General features: G+C 33.8%; 2 protein-coding genes across 8 annotated transcripts in view; one reads left to right on the forward strand and one right to left on the reverse strand.

Annotated features, from left to right (window-relative positions):
* IMMP1L (inner mitochondrial membrane peptidase subunit 1) overlaps window positions 1–3,840 on the forward strand; it is a 69,479-nt gene extending 65,639 nt beyond the window's left edge. For 2 of the 7 annotated variants that reach the window (XM_081062438.1, XM_081062441.1), the window contains one exon: window positions 971–1,571. In XM_081062438.1, the coding sequence (XP_080918564.1) occupies window positions 971–1,039 (69 nt within the window). In that variant the 3' untranslated portion in view covers window positions 1,040–1,571. Of the gene's footprint in view, window positions 1–970; window positions 2,311–2,349 lie in introns of those variants that run through there. The other 5 variants (XM_081062439.1, XM_081062443.1, XM_081062440.1 and 2 more) reach the window with 5 other exon arrangements.
* The window catches only part of DNAJC24 (DnaJ heat shock protein family (Hsp40) member C24), a 42,180-nt gene continuing 27,659 nt past the window's right edge, over window positions 88–14,608 (reverse strand). The window contains exons 4-5 of the mRNA XM_081062444.1: window positions 6,198–6,266; window positions 88–2,568 (exon numbers count right to left, since the gene is read on the reverse strand). Of these exons, the coding sequence (XP_080918570.1) occupies window positions 2,438–2,568; window positions 6,198–6,266 (200 nt within the window). The 3' untranslated portion in view covers window positions 88–2,437. The remainder of the gene's footprint in view (window positions 2,569–6,197; window positions 6,267–14,608) is intronic.

A 14,608-nucleotide genomic window follows, 5' to 3' on the forward strand; every position in this document is an offset into this window, starting at 1 on the left:
ATATGTGATTCTCAGGAAAGACTATTGTTTGCTCTGGCTCCTCCTTTATGTCACAATCAATAAGGAGAAAAACAGACACGAACACTTGAGGCTGTTGGCTAATTTATATTCAAGTACTTAGATTTACAGTTAACTTTGAGGGTAGTAAAAGAAAACACAGACACACACACATTCACACATATATACAGCTGACCCTTAAACAATGCAAGAGTTGGGGCATTGAACCCTCATGCAGTTGAAAGTCCATGTATAACTTTTTTTTCCACATATAACTTTCTTTTTTAAATTTATTGGGGTGACGTTTGTTAGTAAAATTACATAGATTTCAGGTGTACAATTCTGTATTACATCATCTATAAATCCCATTGTGTGTTCACCACTCAGAATCAGTTCTCCTTCCATCACCATATATTTGCCATGTATAACTTTTGATTTTCCAGAAACGTATCTATGGTATCCAGTACTGGTTCCAGGAATTCCCCAGATACCAAAATCCAAGGATGCTCAAGTCTCTTATATAAAATGGCACAGAACAAATGCATACAGTTGTCCCTCTGCATCCACGGATTCCCAACCATGAATTGAAAATACTCTTTGCAATCCACTGTTAGTCGAATCCATGGATGCAAAAACCCTGGATACAGAAGGTCAACTGTATTTTTATTGAAATAAATCTGAGTATTAATGGACTCATGAAGTTCAAACCCATGCTTTTTAAGGGTCAACTGTATTCAAATGACACACATGTAATTCTATGTTTGAATGTTCCAAACTTCCGAGTTTAAATACATATGCACACAAAAGTTTACTTTCCAAAGTCTTACTTTGAAGTAGAACATTTGTTCTTTACCAAAGAATAAGGAGAAAGTGTTTAATTATATGACATGGAGAAAAGGGATGAATGAAAAAAAGGGATATGATACAACATCACTTTCATTAATTGTCTTCAATAACATTTTGATTTTTACAGATTTGGCCTCTGAGTGATTTTGGATTTCTACGTGATAGCCCTAATGGTCACAGATTTTCTGATGATTAGCAAACATTTATTCTTTTCATTTGATTATTGTCTCCTGTTCAAGTGAATTTGTTATTGCCACTGAGATCATGTACTTTCTAATAAACTATTTGCTATTCAGTTTTAGTTATTTTTAACTGTTAAATGTAAAGATAAGTAACACAATCTGCAAGCTACATTAAGTCAAAATATATCGATAAAAGCAATCCAAAATAAATCATCTAAATTTTATGATACATATAAAAATATGTTTAGGGGGAAAACACGGATGACAAACTCAGTTTTGAATTTTTGGTTTTCTAGGTATAATGACAAGTAATCTCTTCATGAATGTGCTTCGTAATTTCATTACATGTACAAGTCAAGGTAGAAACTAGTCTTATTAAGTCCAAATCAACAATAAATACCAAGAGGTCAACCTAATAAAAAACTGCTAAGTCATATATGCATGGCTTACTCATTTGAAATTAAGTAAGAAAGTTTCAGTGACCCCATAAACGATTCCTTTTTAAATGAGTACTGATTTATGCTGTACATAGCATATTAAATATATAAAAAAATAAAATCTTTGCAGTCTACTATAATCAATAATAATACATTATAAAAGTCCATTTCATCATACCACCAGTGTAGTGGATCTTATTCCTAAATATAGGCATTAATATTATCTTTGTTTGTACTCTGAAATAAAAGGGAAAGGAATGCACCTGTTTAAAATTATTTTTTTCTAAAGCTACCATTTCCAAGATTAAAGCTGAAGATGGCAATGTTCGAGAAGCTTCCTCCCATTAATACAGCCACAGGAAGAATTTAGAAATAATAGTGCCAGCACTGAAGTCCAGCATCCTGACTCCATAGCTATACTTCTTTCTATAGTAGCCCCATCACCTTCTTTATTAACTTTATTAACTCATGAATATTCATATTCAGCCTTCATTATGGGAGAATTAGGATCACATGATATTCACATTTAATTCTAAAGACCTAAGATTTTGAGACCGTTGTAGAACAGGCCTATAACTTTGGAAGCTAGAAATATCACGTTCCTCAAAAACTTAATAACTATAAAAGAATGATACTGTGATCCATTAAAAGAGACATGCTCGTTTGGAGAAATGAATCAATAACAAAGTTCTCAAATGGGAAGTCACTAAATATATAATTCAAGACCATTTGTTGGGCAATTTGTAAATATAAATTATAAATACATAGAAATAGCTAAAGTAATTTTCTATTAATCTGGGGTAGACTTTGCTTGACCATCTTATTTCTCTGCAAGTAACAGAACTGACAAAAAAACCAAAAACACCCTACCTCTTTGTTTTTATCAGCTTTATACAGTTGCTTGAATGGACAAAGTTGGAATGGATTCTCCTCAACGTGAATACACAATTAAAGGATTCCACTTAGTGAACAATTTCAGCTATGTTGAAGGAGTTCTATAATTAGTGAACATGTATCACAAGAAATCAGGGTAACTTCTTCTGCTTCATCCTTGGAAACACTGTATTTTCCACCACAACGGCAACTCATAGAAAAAGAATGATCATCTGCAAAGAAAACAAAATAATGCTTTAAAAGCTTACAAGTAACTACTTCGTTACCAGCCACACACACACACACACAAAACCGCAGTTTATTCCACAGAAACTGCAAAACAAAAGAAAGAAGCTCAGTAAACATAAAATACATTAAATGAGAATGTGAAAATATTTCTTGCATGGACAGTGTTTCTAAAAATTATCAAAAATCTTTATGTATAGAGGAGATGGACTGAAGCTATGAATCAATAGTCCAAAGATCTTAGGCGACACCAGATACTCAGAAGTGATCCATGAAATTTCAAGTCTTCTGTTAAGATTCATATAAATTTTACATTCTTCTCAACAACGTGTTTGTCCAAAGTATTACTGTAAAGGAAAAAGAAAAACGACCCTACCTGTCTTAACGGTTAATGAGCATGCTTTTGCCTGGAGTATATATCCTTTTAGAGAGAATTCTGCCAACTTAACTGTTTATCAAATTAAACATTTGAATATATTGTGGTATCACACTATTTCAAGAATCCCGATTCAAATATAGAAACACACACCATAGTGTTTTGTTTTAGTTTTTTTCTGTGTGTGTGTGTGTACCTGTTTGTTTGGTATTTACAAATGATTTATGAACCAGAAAGACAGTCACTGAAGTGAGATGCCCAAAGGAGGCAATATGGTACACCATTTAGCCTACTAATGGTGGAAATTTTATTATGTCTGCCATCTTCCTAGGAAGTTGAAATGCTCGTGTCCTTTAACTGAAAGAATTTCTGATCCACTGTCATTCAATTTAACTGTCACTGAGAACTGACTCAAAAAAAAAATTAATTATTGATCACATTATCTTACTATTATTGTAATTTTTTATATAGATAAATGAATGAAGTCTCAAAACCCATGATATCTTTCAATCAGATTTCGTCATTCAGTTCTCAAACTTCATTTATTAACACTTAGATCTCAACATATGCCACTGAAAGAAAAAAGAAAAGGAAATGGAAAGAAAAAAAAATTCAACTGCCCTGTTTTTGTTCTCTAATGAAGTTCGGCCTTGGAAAACTTAGCAATTAAATGAGCCAACTTTATGTGTTTCTTTTAGCAGTAAGGAAAACATGAATTCATTCACCTAAGCCTGCTTTTTATTTTTCACCATAATGCCTTTTTTCTCCATAAAGAAAAATAATTTCATCTTGAATTTTAAAAATGCTAACATCTTCCCTGAGCCAACAATATACATGTAGTAGAGCATGCTTTCAGAGTGAATTGTTTTATTATTAAATTGTCTAAAAATGTACATATTCTAACCATTGGTTTTCTTTTGCTAAATTTCCATTTTGTTTTTTACCACTTCAGTGAACACTGAGAAACAATCTGTGGTGACAGTGCTTGGTAAATGATGCCGAGGCCACCATGAGCTACTATGGAGTTTTCTAATAGATGATTCCAAATGTTAGTGCTGACTAAAAACTCACGTATTATTATTATTATATTCTATCACTTAACAAAGTGATATCTTGACAGAAGTTATCATTTTAAATGTAAGAATGAAGACAAAAATGACCAAGTTATATAACAGAATAACTGAGGTTTTGGAAAAGTTAACTCAATCTTTCAACAGTTCGTCAGATATGCCTGCAAGCATAATAAAACACCTCATTTCATACTGTCCTGGGATCAAGAAGCTGAACTTGGCTGTGTTTATCATGCAGGGCTTCATTCACTTTGCTGTCTGGATCTTCATCTTCCAGATGAAGGCTATTCTAAAAATGACTGAACAAATCTTCAAACAATTTTTACTTGCCTAGTTGATCCGTTTTTTATTTAACTTCATCTGCCAAGACTGCTCTTTTCAATTGCAAAGAACAATTCAAAATTGCAAATTCAATTGCAAAACTTACATGACTAGTTTTTCAATATTCCTGCAAAAAATAATGGCTTCATGCAGCTGTTGCTCGGTATTTTTTTCTCAGAAGGATAAGAACTATTTCAATCTTTCAAATTATAAAAAGACCTTAATTTAAATAAGCATCTAAGGACATCCAATAGTTTTAAGAATAACTGTGGCTGCTTGTGACTGATTCACTGGCTGTGGTTGGGATTCTTCTGTATCTTCACTGTCAAGTTTACTTTAGGAAGTCTCAAGGACAACAACACATTTATGGTAACTCTTGTTGACTTCATGTTGTAGATTTCCTTCAATATCTTGGCATTTTCATTTGTATCAGGAAGTTCATATATTTGTTTATTGAACAAATGCTTGAACCATCAATCCATATTCTTAATTTAAAATAAATCTTAAATATTATTTTAAATGTTATTGAAAAAGGAAAAAAATTACAAAAACCAGTTTTCACTATTTTTACATCAGGAATAAGTAAAACAAAATGTATGAGTCATATCAACTACAGCAAGAATTCATTTGTCTAATAAGAGATTAAACACACACACACACACACACACACACCGATTGATAAAGTAGCAATACCGTATTTTCAAAAAAATTTATTTACCCTGATAAATGACACGTGCTAGTCTGTTCCCTTCAGGATCTAGCAATGAAATCCTATGTCACCAGTGTATTTCATTTTCACAGCAGTAGCGCTTCCTGTTTATGTTGACTAACCAATATCAACCCCCGGGAGCCCCAGTTACACAAAACCTCGTTTTATAATTATTCACTGCAAATAAGAATTTCTACTTGAGGATTTCATTTGGCAATTTAGGAAGAGTGCCCAGAGGCAAAAACATTATTTCCCTTTTAAGTCAATATAGCTTGTGACCCACTTCCTAAAAGCAACAAGTTAAGAATTTGCCATTAAAAAATATTCCATTAAACCTTGTTTCAAGAAGGATGGGCAGTTTATCTCCTACCTATCCACACTCATTAGTAAATTTTTATAAACCTCTAGAGAATTCCTACTGCAGGCTGAACAATAAAGTTATAGGGTTAAGAGTATATAAAAATTCTAGGAAATAGTTAAGATTTTCTTTACTGACAAACATAGAAGTGTGGTATTCATGACTTTCATTTAGAAAAAAGAAGTTAGCAACGTCTAAACAGAACAATTCACAGAACTATCAAAAGCGTGGAGAAGCAATTAGATTTAGGTTTTAAAATTCTAGTAATAGCAAAGTGAAAAAGACATCACTGCAAAGTGGATATAAAAGAGAACAACAGATTTTCCTCTTCCACCGAAGACACAATCAAAAACTGAGTATAAAATTCAAGCTCCAAGTAGAAGAATATAACATTGAAAGCCCTGCCCTGACAGTTTATGGTTCCATATAAACAAAAATAAAATTCTAATAGGAATTCATCTGTAATGTCAACATACGAAGGATGGAAATAATTATCTTCTTTGACTTTATTTTCCTTATTACACAGATGGAGAGTAAACCAAAAATCAAAGTAGTTAAAAAAAGAAAACCTCATGAAACATTTTCTATTCTCATCTAATGAGAGTGGAAAATTAACGAAATGAGTCACACAGGAGGACATCAATAATTGAATAGAAACAAAGTATGCCAGACAATAACACCCACATATATGTCAAAAGCCAAGCTATTAATTCTTTCTAAGATTCCAAAGAAAATCCCTATTATTTCTTCACTGTAGTCAAGAGAGAAAAAAAAATTCCAACCTTCGTTCCAAGACATTTCTTCAAGATATACTTGAGCATCTACTGGTCCCATATTTCTTAGATCATTTTCTGTAAAATATAAAATACTTTAATCATAACCATGAAGAATGCTTGAAAGGCAATTCCACTCTGGTCACTATAACACTAATTTACTTACCATTTAAAAAGTTAGCTTACTACTTATTTCTGACTGCAGTTTTAACACTGACTGATTTCAGCGGACTAAAAATTCCAGAGCATACCAATTCTCATAAACTTTTAACAATAAAAAAATCTATCCCATTTCCCACAAATAGCAAGATGCAAAACCATGAAGTTGATTTTGATGTGTCCTTCTGATCAATTAGTGACCTCTGTTTTGGGAGAAAGGAAAATTTTTTTGTCAGATAAACTTTATCCGTAACTAAGGAAGGCAGCGTGAAGTTGAGTAAAAATTTACTCTTGGAATCTTAGTTCTAATATTTGACGAGCTTTCTAACTAACCCTAGGTATACTGGGCTCTCTCTACCTTACCTACGTCAGAAGGGTTGCTCTGGACTGAATTGTGACCCCCTCCAAATTCATATGCTGAAGCCCCACAACCCCCAATGTGACTGTATTTGGAGATAAAGCTTTTAGGAAGTAATTAAGGTTAAGTGAGGTCACATATGCACCGAAGAAAGTATCATACGAGGACACAGCTAGAAAGGCTGTCAGCAAGCCAGGAAGAGACCATATCGACTGGCACCTTGATCTTGGACTTCCCAGCCTTCAGAACGGTGAGAAATCAATGTCTGTTGTTTAAGCCACCTAGTCTATGGAAGTTAGTTATGGCAGATGGGACAGACTTACACGAGGGTGTTTTACCAAATCAAATGCGATCAGGCAAAAAGTGCCTTAAAAAACAAAGCTCTATCCAAATGTAAGGGGTTGGTGGTCATCTGATTTTTATTTGCTTGCAACAGAGGTAACTGAAAGGAAGAATTACTTTAAAATATTTCAATAACAAGTATATTTCAATATAACAAGTATATTTCAATATACAAGACAACTATATTCTGTTGGTGTTCCATTGCTGTTTCCTGGGCCAAAGTTTTACCTACAGATAGAAGGTCCAAAGAAACCTGGAATTCCAAATAAATTTAGAGTATGGCCAAGGAAATATAATAAGCATGCACACTTGCTTAAAATAAGTGTATTTTGGGACAAAGAAAGCAACCATAGATGAGAAGCACTAGTCTTTGTTTTTAAAGGCATGTTATACTTCCTATATGCTTGTTAACGTTCTTCTAAAAGTCAATGCTTAAAAGAAACTACTAAATCCACACCCCCACCCCAATGAAATTTTCTTTAGCAGTCTCACTCATCTCTTGTTCACTTGCTGAGAATGCTTCCCTTTGTTCTGCTGTGTGAATGGCTGCAATTTAATTATATTTAATAACTGCCTGTTCAAAATTTATTGGTGAGTTATACAATTTTAAAATGGAAAAAAGATTATACAATATTTTGGACTCACCATCGTTTTCTATTAAGGTATGTCCAATATTGTTCGCTTCATATTTATTACATACCAACAGTGTATAAACTTTCAAAGTATAAACTTTCCCCAGTGGTCAGGGTACTTCCGTCTCTGTGTGCTCACTGAAAAGTTTATGTGGAATGTTTCAGTATGCTAAGTAATTTCTGAACAAAACAAAATTTAATTTCCACATTCTATATAAAGTATACTTGGCTACAGGTTATTCAGTATTTCTAATTTAAAAAAAAAATCATATCACGTTTCATTTCCTACTCAGAAGGACCAGGATAGTATGCTTGATGATGAAACGAAACACCATTTTAGATTTGAAGAATGGGGGTAATTGGCACTTAATAGATCCTGGTTAGGAGAAAAACAGATATAAATAATTTAGAATAAAGTTGCCTACATTCCACTGTATCCTATAGATATCTTAAGTAATTCTGAAATCAATTAAAGGAAATCAGACAAGGCAGAGTTAAAGACAAAATAAATAAATCTTAATCTGACTTATCCTGTACACCTGTAATACATTAATTATACAAAAAGAAAACTGCCAAGCAAGTCAGCTCTGTATTGTTCCGCTTATCTACTAGGAAGCTACTGTTATTCTCATTTAGTTACTATTTCATGTGGGACCCTTTCTAATATATTATTCCACCTACTCAAAACAGTGGCTTGTACATTTTTACTGTATTTCCTTCTTTATGTACAGAAACTTTAGAGTAGCTGCTTATTTCTTTGTTGAAAGATCAGCTTAGACCTTATTTCCTGGTAAAAGGAAAATAAAACACAAAAATGGTTAGTAATTTGCCCAAGGTCAGAGCTAAAAGGAGTATATTAAAATATTCTCATGTTCTGTGGCTGCCTACAGAACATGTCTACATACTGACCTGCTGATTCAATACCATGTGCACACAGCCCAAGTTTCTGTGGGTATTCTGGTGTTACTTAAGTCAGTATCTGACACAAAAGAGAACATGCTGTATGATTCTCCATGATATGAGATGTTAGAGGAAACACGACCCTGTGGTGATGAGCGATGAGGAGTGACTAGTGACCGGAAGGAGTCACGGCTTTCTGGGCACTGCTGACATGGGTGTTGACCGTGAAAATCCATCAGGCTGTGTACTTGGGACTGGTGCACCTCTCTATATGTGTGATATACTTCAATAAGAAGTTTTAAAGGTAGTATGTTGAGACTCTAGTGGCTGCATCTTTTAAAGAAATAAGGAAAAATAGGGGAAAGAAGTTAAGAGCCTAATAAGAAAGTACGTATTAGTTTGAAAGGATGGTCATCGAACAACTTCTGAAAAAGGCTAGGGTGATTAACTCAGGGGAGAATTGGATCCCTGGAGACTGTATAATGAGCAGAGGGGTTACATACAAGTAAAAGGTGAATCCAAAGACGGGGGGTGGCGATCCTTTGTTGAGAAGCAGGTGTCCAGGGAATGGGGCAACAACAACTCCCCCCTCCCGTGATTACAAGGAAGGAGCACAAACAAATCAGTGTTTTTTTTCTTTTTAAACAATGATCTCTGCTTGTCTACTATTGTAGTTATAATTAAAAACTTTAATTCAACCCTAGCCCTTAAAGTAACTCACAGGAGCCCTGTAATTAGCTTTGATAATTATCTATCAGGCATAGCATCTGCAAAACAGATCAACTTGTTTTCTTTTGAGTATTACATATTACAAATATTTTTGCTCATTATAATGAAATATTTTAATAAGTATCTGAAAATATAAATCCTATTTTAAACTTCTGTTAACATGGCACTACTAAAAATGGCGAGAAAACATCAACTGACTTAGAAAGTGATTTAATTAAAGGAACAGATCCAAGATTTAAATCTGGAATCTTAGCTACAGAATGGTAATAACTTAAAAAACAAGCAAACAAAAACCCAACTGTTGGAAAGAAAATGTACTACTACCTGGCATTTGGTGTACTCTATCTTGAGACATTGGCATTACATGATTCCTAATTCTTTAGAAGTGAATGGATTTTTCTAAGGTATCTAGAAATATTAAGTTCTGTTCATACCCTGTGCTGTGCTCACAAACTTAACCAAATATGGAGACAAGAAAAACTCTAAATTTACTGAGATATAGAAAGCAGTGCACTATAGTTAGAGATTCCTGAGGAATATAATGATAAAACCAAATAACTTATGTGGTTACTTGAAAAAGAATCTTTAAACCTTTAGAAGTATAGGCCCTTCTGACCTTGTGTTCTATTGGATTTGTCTGACAACAAGAGGTGAAAGAATTCTGTGGCTCCATTGTCTCAACGGTGGGATCTAAGAAAACACTGGCAGGACTCATCAGAGAGGTTTATGAGCTTGCAATTCAAAGAGATTAAAAGGAAAATCTACGGAGATTCTTTCACACTGAAGAATAACATTAAATAACTATTAGCAGCTTGGTTCAGTAAAGCTTACTAGAACTCTCGCTGGGTCATTCACAACTTTCTAAAAGAGGAAAGGTTTTTTTCAGGTCCATTTGGGAATCAATAAATATTTCTTACTTCTTACAAGAGAATGGAATTCCAGTCTTTTAAAACTTCCTCCTAATGATACTAAAATTTCTAGAACAACTCTGTTTGCTTCCTAAATAATTATGCTTCCTAACCCCAGGAAAGTTTTTCTAATTGTAGCTACAATTCAAATAAATAAGTAAAAATAACAGCAACAAAAAGCTACAGAGGAGAGGAATTTAACTTTATTCATTATGACTGCTGTACTATCTCAATGTCTCAGCCAACCCGATGTTGGCCCAAAGCTTGAGTCCATCTGCAGCTTGGTCACTATTGTTACTGTGTAGCAGTGTTACTTGAGTGATCAAGTCTCCAGCATGCTCTTGTTCAGCAATTAGTCCACTGTCTTTATACCATTTAAACTATTTAAAGTTTATTTCCAATTTAAAGAAGTCATCTATGTGTGTGAAAAGCAAACAGCAGTGTTTTCCTTTAGGTGGTAGTATCTTGCTGTGTTAAAACCAAGTCATTTAATTCTAAACAATCATCTCATTCTTAAAAATCATTTCACTATACATAATTAAAATTTTTCCTATAGAAATAACTTGAAGGAAATCGGTTTTTTTATCTTTAACAGTCTCTGTTCTTGGAAGAGTCTCTATCTTGATAAGACATTCAGAACCAGCTAACATTTAATTTGAAACCTGCTAATTAAATCATAAAGCACTGTAATCTTTTCCCAGATAAAATTAAAGAGTTTTAATTGCAAGAGTTTCCATATTGAAGAAAAGTTACGTTTTTGGAGTTTAATTATGGATTTGAACAACAGAGCTTTCATAAACTGAGCATAAAGCCAGTGCTCATGAAAGGTACCAAATGAAACCTGGAAGTTGAATTTCACGTTTCTGTACAGAACAGGTAGAACAGCAGCAGATGTAAGCTTGACCTCTCGTTCTGACCCTCAAATATGCCTCATTCTTGACTATTTGGAACAAAATATAGTAGGTTGTACACACCTATTCAAAACTTGGCAGCCCAGCATGATTAACCCCTCTGAGCCTCAGACTGTTTCTCTGGAAAATAGATATTAATTTCTTCCTTATATGGTGGTTAAACAATGATTAAAAGGCGATTACCATAGTTTTAGTGTTCACTAAATGGCGGCTATTTTAACAGTTATTTTATAATGTTTCTGTTAACTTGTTTATAGATCATAGGAAATTGACTAAAACCCAGTCATTATTGGGGGGGTGGGGGAGAAGTTGACTGGGGAAGCCCCAAGTACTATGGTGTAGGAAGGCAGCAACGCCTGATATTGGATTTATAACAGTAGTTAAGAAATTTGATAGACTTGGCTATTGTCAGTCCTACTAAATTTGACCCATTATTATCAAAATCATATCCATATATTAATAATTTTTTAGTCCTTCTGAAGTATCAAACAAAACTGAAATATGGCAACTACGGAAAGAAAATCAAAATAATTAATTTGCAGATTAAATTCAGAGGTTAGAAATGATGGTGGATTAGAATGTCAGGGAAGCTTTTTTTGGCAGAGTAGGGAGGGAGATGTGAGGACTCGCTGGAATTTGAATCAAGAATAAGCTGTGAAGAATCAGAATGGGAGGGTCTTCTGAGTAATGGCAAACAGCATAAACAGATGTGTCTGGGAGTTCCTAAGTGGGCTGGGGAGAAGATTCATATTAGGTTTGTAATTGGTGATAAGGTTAGGAAAAGTAGTTAGGAACAAACTTAAAATCTTCTGTCCCATTTAAATTCCAGGTGAATGGGTAAATGTAGTGTTGGGGAGGGGGTGGTTATAAAAGTTCTTAAGAGGAGTAAGAATAAAGAAACCTAGACCAATCAAAATATAAAAGCCTGTGGGAGGAGGCCAATTAGCAGCTATGGAAATAATCTGGGTATGAACTACTATGGTAGCTGTGAGAAGATCACATGGAAAAACAAAAAGAAATGTCAACACTCATTTTTAATTAATTTGTTGTATGTTGAGCAAAGTAGAAGTAATCAGAGTGTAATATGAACTGGTTCAAGTCTGGGAAAAAACAAGCAATGAGAAAGTTGACCTAGTCCTGATTTTGGACCCACAGATTTCAGATGGATCAAGTACCCAAGTAGAAATTGGGAGAGAGGTTAAAGCTGGAGTAGAAACTTCCTAAAATCCTGCATTTTCTTTATGATTAAATCAGAACACCTAATTATGTCCAAGTATACCAGAATTGTAACTATATTCTTGCTACAGGTTTCTACAGCATTATTTGCAATCAGCCAAATTTTTATTCAAAATCATTGAGAAATTGATCTTAAAATACATTTTCATTGCAAAAATAGTTATTTGCCTTTAAGTAAAAGTAACATAATTTGAGTAGTCACCTTCTTGTTACAAATAAAAGGGAGCAGGATGACCCTTATAGAAAGTTTTATCTATACTCTCCCTCTGAAAACGCCAATCCCTAACTGTCTAGATGGATTTTCTGCATCATTTCACATACTTTTCTCAGAAACAGTCACCAAAAAAAAAATGCCCCTGATGCTTATCTTCAAGTTTTACCTGAAGCACATTTTTATAGTCAATTTTCAAATTCCTAAAATCAAACACTGATAAGATCATAAATGGAAACCCTAATCTGACTACTGTAAGTATTTTGTAGAAGTCAGTTTTAGTACATAATTTACACAAATATCAACTGGCCTTAAGTCATTATTTCTAATAGTTAACCCAAACTCATATTATCTGCATTTAAAAGTATTATTTCCCTTCTTATGGAGTTAATCAGTTCCTAGCATTAACTTTCTTTTCAGGAAGAATTCTTACTTTGAGCTTCAGGAATTATATGTTGATTTAGTTATCTCACATAAATTTTGGTGGGATTTTAAGATATGTTTCTCATTGGGTCCAAGATTTATTTGCATTTACAAAAATTCTAATTAAGGGATGAAGTGAATTATATAATACAACACAAGAAATGACCTTTTGTATTTAGTTAAGGAGGAGTAACTGATTAGCTCTAAGTAAAGACACTAACTTTACAATGTCTGGCCCCATCTCCTTCTAAACCATGATGTTTGTGGTTTCCAGGTTCTTAACCAATTATGTAGAGTGTAGGCTCCACATTACCAAAATAATTCACTAACAGAGAAGCAAGATACATCTTAACGTAAAATAATACACCATCAAGGATTCCAAACACACTCCACTTACTTTTTTTAAGTACATTACTTAATTTTCTGACTTCATTTGAACAATTTGTTCCTCTTGAGGTCACTGAGAAGTAACCTAACCCATAAGTTGTATCACTCTATAGAGCCCCCGAGACATCAGCAGATCTCTATGACTGTCACATTACAAAGCTATTGAGTCATGATCCCTATTATTTTCCCATAATATACTTCTGATGTTTTTTAATGTGCTTTATATGAGAAAACTACATAAGATTTATAAAGGCACCATATCTATTCAACAGTTATTTTTCATGTGGACATTTTATAAATCCTGAAAAGATTTTCCAAGTGTTCATCTGGTTGTCTAAAATGCAAAGCCTAATCTTAAATAAGCCCATGCCTTTCAAGGGAACATGGTAAGCAGCCTTTGGAAGCATCCTTAGAAACAATAAGGTAAATATGCCAACTGGAACTAATTGATTAAATTCACTTGTTAACATTGATTTCAAAATGTATGATGTCTGAGAACTGAATATTATTCATCCTTTTTTTAGATTTGCGTTTCTTCAGCCTGGCCAACATTGCCCTAAAATGTGAATTGAGAATATAGAAGTGGAAATGAGGGAGAAAAAATATATGTACTTTACTTTAGGTTATCTTGCCTGGACTTCTTCTCTACTAGAACTCATTTGATAATTTCTTTTGTGAAGAAAATAAATATGGATGTCAAGGGCTCCTTCAAGTGATCTTTTAAAGAAGTAAATGATTGTAGGTGATACTGATGAGGCTGTCCTTACAACAGGGCACCAACTTTGAGCTGTGAAGTAAAAGAAAGCATCCAACATCAGCCAATAAAACATCTCCTGCCTCCTTCCCAAGTATTACTGAGCGCAAATTTATTTTATACTCCAAGTTAATGGAGGGCAGGAAACAAACATTTAAAGCATACGCTATGAAAAGAACATTTCATACACTTAAAGCATATGCTATGAAAAGAAAGTTCTACAATGAACTATCACCACATGCAAAAAGAGTTTTGTATAACAAAGCTATTTCTGTGTCCCTGGGGGGGAGGGGGGCGGTTTTGACCCAGAAAAACAGAGTGCTTTGACCTGATTATAACAAATTCTCTCTCTCTCTTCATAACCTATCCTGGTCTTTAACAAATTATCACTCTCAAAGGTTTCCCTTCTATCAAATCTAAATCCTCACTGTTGGAAGTTCAAGTTCATTTCTTTGTTTTGGGGAACCATT

Source organism: Rhinolophus hipposideros (assembly GCF_964194185.1).
Source record: "Rhinolophus hipposideros genome assembly, chromosome: 10".
NCBI classification, from domain to species: domain Eukaryota; kingdom Metazoa; phylum Chordata; class Mammalia; order Chiroptera; family Rhinolophidae; genus Rhinolophus; species Rhinolophus hipposideros.